Source organism: Anneissia japonica, unplaced genomic scaffold, assembly GCF_011630105.1.
Source record: "Anneissia japonica isolate Jap-2015-1 unplaced genomic scaffold, ASM1163010v1 scaffold288023_len281633_cov177, whole genome shotgun sequence".
NCBI classification, from domain to species: Eukaryota; Metazoa; Echinodermata; class Crinoidea; order Comatulida; family Comatulidae; genus Anneissia; species Anneissia japonica.
Genome location: NW_022714865.1, coordinates 7,132 through 17,519, shown reverse-complemented (window position 1 = coordinate 17,519; position 10,388 = coordinate 7,132). Strand labels below are relative to the sequence as shown.

At 34.7% G+C, this 10,388-nt stretch overlaps 2 protein-coding genes, 1 long non-coding RNA gene and 1 other non-coding gene across 4 annotated transcripts; 3 read left to right on the top strand and 1 right to left on the bottom strand.

Moving 5' to 3' along the window:
* The first annotated feature begins 240 nt into the window (after positions 1 to 240).
* Positions 241 to 2,598, top strand: LOC117109113. The gene is made up of 3 exons (XM_033251353.1): positions 241 to 643; positions 1,332 to 1,626; positions 2,378 to 2,598. The coding sequence occupies exons 1-3, from the start codon at positions 305 to 307 to the stop codon at positions 2,596 to 2,598; spliced, it is 855 nt and encodes a 284-aa protein (XP_033107244.1). The 5' UTR covers positions 241 to 304.
* A 492-nt stretch (positions 2,599 to 3,090) lies between these two features.
* On the top strand, positions 3,091 to 4,010 carry LOC117109126. The gene is made up of 2 exons (XR_004445468.1): positions 3,091 to 3,245; positions 3,581 to 4,010. It is a non-coding gene; the product is annotated as an uncharacterized LOC117109126 (long non-coding RNA).
* Positions 4,011 to 7,541: 3,531 nt separating this feature from the next.
* Positions 7,542 to 7,748, bottom strand: LOC117109133. The gene has a single exon (XR_004445473.1). It is a non-coding gene; the product is annotated as a small nucleolar RNA U3 (small nucleolar RNA).
* Positions 7,749 to 7,883: 135 nt separating this feature from the next.
* On the top strand, positions 7,884 to 10,379 carry LOC117109132. The gene is made up of 2 exons (XM_033251385.1): positions 7,884 to 8,185; positions 8,332 to 10,379. Exons 1-2 carry the CDS (start codon positions 7,994 to 7,996, stop codon positions 9,865 to 9,867), a joined length of 1,728 nt encoding a protein of 575 aa, XP_033107276.1. The 5' UTR covers positions 7,884 to 7,993; the 3' UTR covers positions 9,868 to 10,379.
* The last annotated feature ends 9 nt before the right edge of the window (positions 10,380 to 10,388 follow it).

Here is a 10,388-nt window from a genome sequence, read left to right as displayed (position 1 = left end):
ATATATACTTAACTTAAAAATAAACTTAAAATCGTTTATAAATACCAGCGATTATAAATGTTTCTACCTCAATCCATGACCCCAATAATAGACCTAATACACATTACCTTAATAAGAAGCTACGTTATGATAGATGCACACATCATATTTAGTAATACGGTATTTTGAATACAATTGCTTCAAATATGTTTATCTGTAGAATATTTCATCATTGTGCTAAATTGTGTTTACTTTTTTTCAAACAAAGGTGGCTCGGCCACGCAAACCAGCTTACGTCCGCGTTAGGTACCAACAGGGATCTAAAATGAAGGAACTGGCCAAATTCAACGTTGCGGATAAAAGAGAAGTTACTTTCTTGGATGGTAGAACAAGTGCCAGAATTGAGTTTAATCCTCCAATTGATAAGCTCAAAGATGGCGTGACGTATATGGTTGAAGTTGACGCTGGTACAGCCATTGTTTACAAACCAGATCCATGCGGTAACGCCCCAGCAGCTACCGAAAATGCAGGCGCGATGTTCCCATTTATGACTGCCGAATGCAAGCCTAAACCACCACCGCAAGCAATTCCAGATGAATCGATCCCCTCGCCAGACTTTGAGACTGCTAAAGAAAGGGTATGGCATATCAAGTTCAACAAGAAGGTAATAATGTCACTGTTTATGTTTCATTATTCATTTTTCCTATTCACAGTGCCATGGCAGCAATTTATATTCGTCTGCATGTAATGGTGACAGCCTCTCTCTACACCATGTCAGGGCAGCAATTTATACTTGTTTATAAATGCACATAAGCACACAGGTCTGAGTGCTTAAACTACTCTCTGAAAAAATATCTTTCTAGATAAACAAAGGATTAAGTTGGGAGAATTGGAATTTCTATGGTATCACTGGCCTACTGCTTTTAATATTCAGCATTCAACTCTTATTAGTCCTTTCTGAAGTATAGATTCGGAATAATATGTTACCAAGAAACCTCAAGTCCCCTTTCCCAAAAAAGAGCGAAAAATCACTAGTATTTTAATAAAAACACGATATTTAACTTGAATTTAAACTCTAGTTATTCGTTGGGAAATTGGAGAATATTTTGACGTGGTGTTCAACATGTGTAAAAAAGTAACCAGTGCTAAAAAAATACCAACGAGCGCTTCTGCAAAGTTTTGTAGGTCTAAAAAGAGAATGTTACTTTGATATTAACAAGTTAAAATGTTATATAATAGGACTAATGTGAATAAGTACTCGTTGGTATCTGACACTTCTTATTTTCTTGTTATATATGGCCTACTTAAACATTATTTCGTTAAAATTCACCAATAATATAATTTGCTTTCAGATTGTTCGTCCAACAGAATCCGCCTTCATTAAGATACTTGAGCTTCCAAGCAAAAAGCTATTGGCTAAATACGATGCCTCGAAAGCAGGTCAGGTAGAGTTCCCATCAGATGATCCGACTATTCTTCGTTTCGACAAACCGGCAGGAATAGAAGATGGAATGAAATTTACTCTTGAACTTGGTCCAGGCGTAGTAATGGCAGTCAACGCTCAGCCATGTCGAAGCGAAATGAACAATCTTGTAGGCGGAGTAGCCATGAAGCCTAATCCACCTACCAGCTGGGGATTCAAATCTCGTATGTCAAACTTACAATTTTTCTTTAATTTCAAATTCGAAATTAATATATTTTCGATTCTAATATTGTTAAAAGTTTATGTTCGCAACGCTCATTAAGTAATTCTTTAAAATGGTTGCATTTATTCTCTTACGTCTGTCGAAATTTAAATATCTTTACCAATTCTTACCGTTTATTTGGTGATACAAATTGATGGGACATTTAAGCTACAGTGGGTTGGAGGAAGTTTCAGACGAAAGTCCACATCTACTGACGAAACTTTTTTGACAGAAAGATAGGATAGGATATTTGTGAAGAGAAACATACCTAGGATAACCATCTAAGTCAGGAGACTTGTATTAGTGTGTTACTTCTTGTGTCGAACTGGGGCAGTACCGGGAGACAATTGTATCGCCTACTCATTATGTATCCGAAGGGTGTTCTGCATTCTTTGATGTGCAGATCCAACCAACGGCTTAAACGTATCATGCGAAAGTTGATGTGCTATTGTTACTTGTATATCAGCAATTAAGCTGTAATACGAACAGATTAGAGCAGCAATTAATACAGGTCCCAACTATTGGTCCAGTTTTGCACACACACTACAGTCAGTTTAGCTGACAGGGCAAGGCTGCAATCTTTTCGGCATCCTTGAAATTGAGGGAGGGGGAGACGTAATTATTACTGATTTGAAATATTAAGTCATGATAGAGCCACAACTTGTCTTTGATAATAATACAAATGCTGATATTTTGTAAATTATTATTTATAGCACCTCCACCAGAACCATACGTCGACTGTGGTGATTACAGCATGACTTTCCATGTTCCACACAAGTATGTAGATGACATGGCACCAGAACTTCTACATCTCCATGATCCCAGCTGCACTGCCAAGAGCCGAAATTCCAAATTCATGTCAGTCACAACATTTTTTGATGAATGTGGAACCAAGTCGAAGGTAAGGCTCAGTCATATGCTTAATAATAGGTAACGGTGTGACACCATTACAAAATGCCTTTTATTAACTTTGCAAAAACTCTCCTACCTTTGTTATCTATTTTGAAACTGTTGTGCTCCCCACCCCCACCCCCGCCTTTTGAAAAATTCTGGATCCGCACCTGAACAGTAATAAACCTCTGTTATATAAAATGCGCATTATATAACAGAGGTTTATTACCGGTCTCTTATACACATCTAATTGTCTTCCAAAAACAAGCCATCCATGAATTGTTGGTACAATAAGTCATATTTTTATGTTTTGTATTTTCTTTTTTTAAGTTTCTAAAAACTTCACATCAGATTTATATCACAACAAAGCATACCATACTTTATAACAGTTCTATAGCAAAATTTAGGTACTATATATTCTACTGACAATAATGATTGCCACACTGCGTATAGTTTTACTAGAAACCGTTCAGTAAAATCATCAATTCAACGTTATATATAGTACAGAATACACCAGAAATATTTTTATCAGCATATTAACCGGAGTTCGTATTGTAAAAAAACAATAACATTTCTGTTGTACTTAACAGTTGCCCCGTTGATCCAACTGTGAGAATCAGTGGATCTGGAAGCCAAAAGAGATTTAGCATCACGTCATTTGGAATGATCCAGAAAGGATTAGACCACAATGTAAGAAATATTTTCATGTTGTATTATGCTTATCTATATTTATTTATATATTTGTTATTTATAATAATTTTCTGTCACTTATTTGTCCATACATTCTCTGGAATGTATGTTACATTATCATCAAATAATGCAACCAACCATTTAAGTAATATGTTCGATTGAAGATTACATCAGGAGAAGCAAAGTTGAATACATTTATGTAATCAAATTAAATTAATCTTCTCTTCATTTTGAAAATTATTTAGCCATATAACCTATTTTGTAGCCAACTATTTACCTATTTACTTTTCTTTTGTTAATTTTATTGACTAACTGTATTTTGTATACGTATGTAGGTAATTGTACGGTGTCGAATGATTGCTTGTGACAGCAAGAACGCATCTGAATGCGAGGAACTGAAGAGTAAGAGTAGAAATTGTCCTGCACGCAAGGGCTAGACGTCCAAGTCACAATGCGATTAGCACACATCTCGCTTCCATTCTACTATTCTACACACCAGATACACTACTGCAAATTCTGTTTTGAGGATTTTTGATAAATTGAAATAATACCTGGAGAACATTTTATTAATTGATAATATTTACATGCACTGACAATAGACTGACGAAGTTAGCGAATAAACCGTGCAATTATCTTAATGACCTATGTTATAACTTTGAATTGTTGTTTGAAATTATATGAACGTGAAACCGGCTATAGTAAGTAAAAGAACCGTTTGATTTATATTTAAATTCTTGAAAATAAATGCCGATAATATGCAAATTATGAAGGTCTATTTCATTGAATTGAATTTGTTGCGGAAAACTTTTCATCATTTATTCATTATATATTTCAACAATTATCATTTTACAAAGCATAAATCAATGGCTCTAGTGTATCATGGTATTCGAGACTGCCAAGAATGATAGAGTAAGTAATTGTGGTGCTAAACAAAATTGGCCTGCAAATTCCTATAGCAAGAGTGGAGAAGGTAAAGATAGAGATAAATGACCGCTGCAGGCTTCATCTTTACGACAACAAATAATATTGATTAACCGAAAATTGGGGATGACAAAACATGTTATACTTACCTATTATAAAATGAAACCGACTAATCAGGTTCAAGAGTCATTTTGACGATAGTGGAATTTTAATTCTTAATTCTGGGATTGATGACGAACACCTCAGCTACCAACGACTTGTATTTTTTAGGCGACTTTTGACATAAACGAGTTAAATAGAATTCATGTTGACATGTAAATGGTCAAACATCGTCGTGAAATTCATTATGATCACCATAATTATTATTACCATCATAATCATCTTCATTATCCTCACCATCATCAACACCATCACCGTCATCTTTTTCATCATTTAATCGTCATTATCCTTAGCACCACCACCATCATCATCATCACCACCACCACCACCACCACCACCACCACCACAACTGTCTTTCTCTTCATCATTCTCATCATCATCGTATTCATCACCATCATCATCAACCTAATTGTACTAATAATAATAATAATAATAATAATAATAATAATAACAACAACAAATATTGATAATGCGCCAATTCAAAGATTTATCAAAGGAGCTTTGGACTAGATGTTGCACTTTTCAATACTTTTCTCCTCCCCTGAGGGTCACTTCATGTCCGCTGCAGCCAGCAAACCGGCGCACTTTTCATCTGCAACATTGAACCAGTACACCGGGGTAACCCCCTACTTGTCTCGAAAGATACTGGGTTCTTTAAAGTGCACATGAGCATTTGTGTACACTGGGTCCACGGTTTATAATCCTTATCCGAGAAGACTTGTTCCACCACCAAATCTAGGAGCTAGCCGACCGCGAACCCATGTCGATATTGTTGGCTATGATTACGGTGCCCCTGCCTTAACCGCTAAATTGTCAACATCATCATCCTCCTCCGGCTTATCAGCATCATCATCATCATAATCGTCATCATCATCTGCAGCAACATTATCATCCTCATCATCATTACCCTCACCATCAGAATTATTAACCATCTTTTTCATTATCATCATTTTATCGTATATAGCTCTGTTCTCTTCATGTCACCATAATATCTTACAACAGTGTACAGTAAAAAAGATGGATGCTTGAACAACGAAATAGATTATATTTTTCTCACAAAAACACAAGGATAGGCCTATATTTGTTTAATATTATAGAAGTAATGTATACATTGTCGAACTTTAACAATCTTCCAAATGTTCATGTTGAAATGGTATGTGGCCAGTTTAATTAGAGATTTAGAAATGTGTTCTATTAACTCAAACGAAGTTTGTGATAAGCATAATAGCACTTAAAAAAAATGAAACAGAAACAACCAGTTGTAGTAATGTATTAAACTATATATGTATAGTGGGAATAAGATATCTATGACGTATGCACAAATAAATGGCTGGAAACTGAATTTAGTGTATAACCATGGGTTTCTTCAAATTCCTGAGCTTTGTACGCTTAGGCCTATTTCCTATGTGGAGAGTCGGCCAATAAAGATTTCCTTTATATTTTTGCTTCATTGATACGACATACATTTGTGTGACTTGGTGGGCAGAAAAACCTGGGGTCTGGTGCTATCCAAGCTTATCCTTTTGGTGGTCCGCATGATTTCCTAGCAGTTTGCAGTTTATCACAGTCGGCCGAGTTTTCAGAGTCACACGCTATCATCCGGCAACGCACAATCACCTAATATATTAATATAATAAAATAATTACCGGTTATTATTAAATGTTTCTACCGCTGATCTAAAAATATGAATCTATCAAGACTTATATTTGGTGTAGATTTACTAATATAATGCGCATTTTATATAACAGAGGTTTATTACTGTTCAGGTGCGGATCCAGAATTTTTCAAAAGGCGGGGGTGGGGGTGGGGAGCACAACAGTTTCAAAATAGATAAATTAGTAACACATGTCACTGATATACATTGAAATATGCAAAAATGGTGTTAAAACGTAGGGTGGGAGGGGGGCACGTTCCCCTTCTGGATCCGCCCCTGCTGTTTACTAAAATATTGCTATTGTTAATATAGGCCTAATAATTATTATAATTATTTATCATTCTAATGATTATTACTATTATTATCAAAATCATTTTCAATCTTAAGGTCAATGTCATTTACCAGTCAGATATACTTTTAATAAATAAATCTTATAATTATTAACACCTATAATACTTGCATATACCCTAGTGGGTCCTCTGTCAGTATTGATTCAGATTCAGCATTGCATTACCCAAAAGTCAATATTGTCAACGTCAATATCAGTGGTACTGTATATTGCCACTGCCAACATCAATGTGAATGTCAATGCCATTGGCATGGTGCACAATAGAATATTACGTCATCATAATTCATAATTATTTATTAATAATTTTATTTTGTACATAATGGGTTGAAGCATATGAAGGGGGTATATGAGGGTTTATTGAAATATTAAAAACAAAAAGAGGTATTAATTAAGTGGCGATGTGTAGCGTGACCTGTTAAGTTTGTCATATTTCCTTAAAATTTATAGTCCACTATTGTGTGCTCTTTAGAAATTGGTTACAATGAGAGTGAAAATTGAGACAATAGGGAGATAAGTCTGCCAGCTGGATTTACAGTTGCTGGATTTACAGTCACAAAAGAATCTTCTTGCCCATTAAATTAATGAGGGTATTGAATTTGAAAACAAAAGGGCTAGGTTAGGGGATTATCAGTGACAGATTAGTGACTGTAAATTTGGTGACTATAGTTTAAATTGCCCGGGTGAATGAGATTTGGTGACGTGGCGTGGAAAGGACGATTTCTATTGGCTTATGTAAAGAACGGTTTCTATTGGCTAAGATGTGTCAGTGACCGCTGGTGAGCTTTTGACATTACGTAATTCCTTTATTTTCCAAAGTGTATACATTTAGAAAAAAAAAATAGGCTAAGAACATTAAATTAGATTCAACTACATAAACTTTAGTGTTACTCTACGAATAACTATCCAAGAAGATGATGAACAGAAATTTTGCCGATGAACAAGACCTTTCTAACTGGGATCTCGATGTTAACGGGGGTTTTCTATTAGCGATGGCAAATGATGTGGATGAACTCGTAAGTTATCAATTAGTTTTCATTTCCTTTTAAATTTGTTAGTTTTTGTTTCTTGTTTTTTTTTTAAATCCTGAACAGAATGTTTTTTTTTTCAGTTTAATTTTCAACCGATTTGATTAGAATAACCGAAGAAGCTGTAGAAGAACAGTTAGATAACGAATTTTATGAAGATGAATTGGTAAGTAAAATTTGTTTTCGCATCCACTCAGATTGCATTCTCTCCCTCCTTCCAAAACCGAAGTTCTTGAGGAATGGTCATCAACGAGCTAGGTCCTTCCAGGTGTAATTCTCAAGCCCCGCTTCACACTCAGAAGAGAATGTTTACATTCGTCATCGTGGGTTTGCGATTTGATCAACTTTGATTGCTTCTCCGTGAAACAAATAATAAAGCTTCCAATAATTTTTTTTTTATTTTTTTTTTAATTATTATTAATTTGTGTTTTTTTTTTCATGTTATTTCAGTTTGACTTTTTTAACGATTTTGATGAAGAAAAGGAAGACAATGATTCTGATGATGACATTCGCATTGCGTGTGAATTTATTTGAAATTCAGAGACATGGACGTTTAGGTTTAGGAAAACATAGTAAATTAATAAATAAAGAAGATAATTACAACGCGAGACGACAGCACAGTCAAGGTAAATTTAAGAAAATGATGTTTGAAGATAATGATGAGGAGGAAGACGTAGAAAGCGAAGATGATAATAATGACATGAGACGGCAACATGGTCTAGGTCAACATAAGAAGATGGTGTATGAAAGTGAACAGGAAGACGATGAAAACTACCCCGACGATGAAGACGTTATAGTTCAATACGGATCTGGGAAACACGCTAAAAATTTGGTAAGCTAAGTTTCTGCTTTGCCTTATTTGTACTGATGTTAAAAATTGATTTTTTTTTTTTTTTTTTTTTTTTTTTTTTTTTTTTTTTTTTTTTTTTTTTTTTTTTTTTTTTTTTTTGTATTTAATTTTTTTTTCTTGTTTTTCAGCCTGATCGCGGTGCTAAGAGAATGCGAGATACTGAGGATAGTGACGAGGACGATGAAAAGGATTTCAACGAAATGGATGTAAGAGAGCTATGCGTTATTCGGAAATTAAATGATAAATTTAATAAAAAATTTAACATGTTTGCGAGCGATCATTTGATTTCATTAATAGGTTTAGATGATGTGAGAGTTATTGAAATTTTGCCTTTGCTTGATAGAATTCTTGATTTTGTTTTAGATAGTATTTTGGTAAATGTTCAACCGCATGATATGGTCAGGTTCGTTATTAGAGCGAATGGATTAGATGTCCCAATTTCCTTACCATTTATGATGAGGGAACGAATTACTCCTGAAATAATTTTTGCGGCTATTTCTAAAGTCCTTCAGTCTCACATGAACATTTTAGTGGGGGACGATTTACAATTTAATATTTTACATATTCCTATGCCTATTGGTGGTGGTAATCATTTTAAGAAGGGTTTAGATAAAGCTGTGGGGGGTTCCCGATGTTTGATTCGAATTAAAGACGAAAACGATGAAAACGTTTGCTGCTCTAAAGCCATTGTTACGGGTATTTCGATGTTAGAAGACAAAATTAATAATAAATCTAGATGGGAAAACATTAGACAGGGTAGATATTATCAGGAACATGAGGCTGAACAATTATTACTAAGGGCTGGTGTAGATAAGGGAGTTTGTGGGATAAGTGAGCTTAAACGTTTTCAGGATGTCCTGCCCGAATATCAAATCATTGTGATTTCTCGAGACAATCTTCACTCGGTAATTTTTAGTGGTGAACATAGAGAAAAACAGATTTATTTATTCCATCACGATAATAATTACGATTTAATAACAAAACTAACAGCCTTTTTTGAAGTCAAATTTTTTTGTAACCTCTGTTTTAAGGGTTATAATAACAAATTTTATCATAATTGTAAGTTTGTGTGCGAGTTATGCCTCTCACACGAGTGCATTCCTTCTATAGACCCCTCTACCGTCGTCAAATGTAATGATTGCTTACGTTCATTTAAAAATCAAAAATGCTTTGATAACCATAGAACCGCTAAACAAGGTAGAGTAACCCTTTGCGATTCAAAGAAACTTTGTAAAACCTGTAATCGCTATATTAAAAAGGGTCATAAATGCAGTGAATATGTATGTAGAGTTTGTATGACGACGGTAGAGACGGGTCATCTCTGTTACATGAAAAAGGTGGTTGAAAAGAAAACTAACAAAACTAACAAGGTAGATAAGAAGACTATAGAAAAATATTTCTTTTTCGATTTTGAATGTACTCAAGAAACAGGGGTTCACCATCCTAACTTATGCGTCCTTCAAAAAAGCTGCCTAAATTGTATTAACAATGATAAAGATTCTGATCAATGCGAAATTTGCGGGGTTAAAACCAAAATTTTCTACGGCGAGGATTCATGCTATCAATTTTGCGAATACTTATTTAAACAGTATCCGTATAACCAAAATGTTACATGTATTGCTCATAACTTCCAAGGGTACGATAGTTACTTTATCATGCAATAATTACACTCTTACGGTGTTATTCCGGAAGTTGTTTCTAGGGGCGGAAAATTAATTTCGATCAAAGTTAAGGATACATCGATTCGATTTATTGATTCGCTTTCTTTCCTTCCTATGCCCCTATCAAAATTACCTAAAACGTTCGGTATCAAAGAATTAAAGAAGGGCTACTTTCCCCATAGGTTCAATAGGATCGAAAATAAAGATTATGTGGGCTCTTACCCCGATGTATCTATGTACGATCCCGATAAGATGTCAGAATCGGCCAGGGGTGATTTTCTCGCTTGGTACAATCAGAAAAAAAACGAAGTATTTAACCTCAGACAAGAACTCATTGATTACTGCATAAGTGATGTAGACATTTTAAGGCGATGTTGTTTATCGTTTAGACATATTTTTAAGCAAGTTACCACGCTTAACGATGGTAAGGATAAAGAAGGAGTAGATCCATTCTCTAACGGTTTAATTACCATAGCTTCAGCCTGCAATTATGTGTTTGCTAGGAATTTTTTACAACCAAACAC

Bases quoted from the DNA above. Each gene is read 5' to 3' on its own strand.
- LOC117109113 (XM_033251353.1), top strand. From the start codon at position 305: ATGAAGGAACTGGCCAAATTCAACGTTGCGGATAAAAGAGAAGTTACT. The intron at 644-1,331 runs GTAATAATGTCA...ATTTGCTTTCAG, and splicing joins ATATCAAGTTCAACAAGAAG to ATTGTTCGTCCAACAGAATC. The intron at 1,627-2,377 runs GTATGTCAAACT...TATTATTTATAG, and splicing joins CAGCTGGGGATTCAAATCTC to CACCTCCACCAGAACCATAC.
- LOC117109132 (XM_033251385.1), top strand. From the start codon at position 7,994: ATGATGTTTGAAGATAATGATGAGGAGGAAGACGTAGAAAGCGAAGAT. The intron at 8,186-8,331 runs GTAAGCTAAGTT...CTTGTTTTTCAG, and splicing joins GGAAACACGCTAAAAATTTG to CCTGATCGCGGTGCTAAGAG.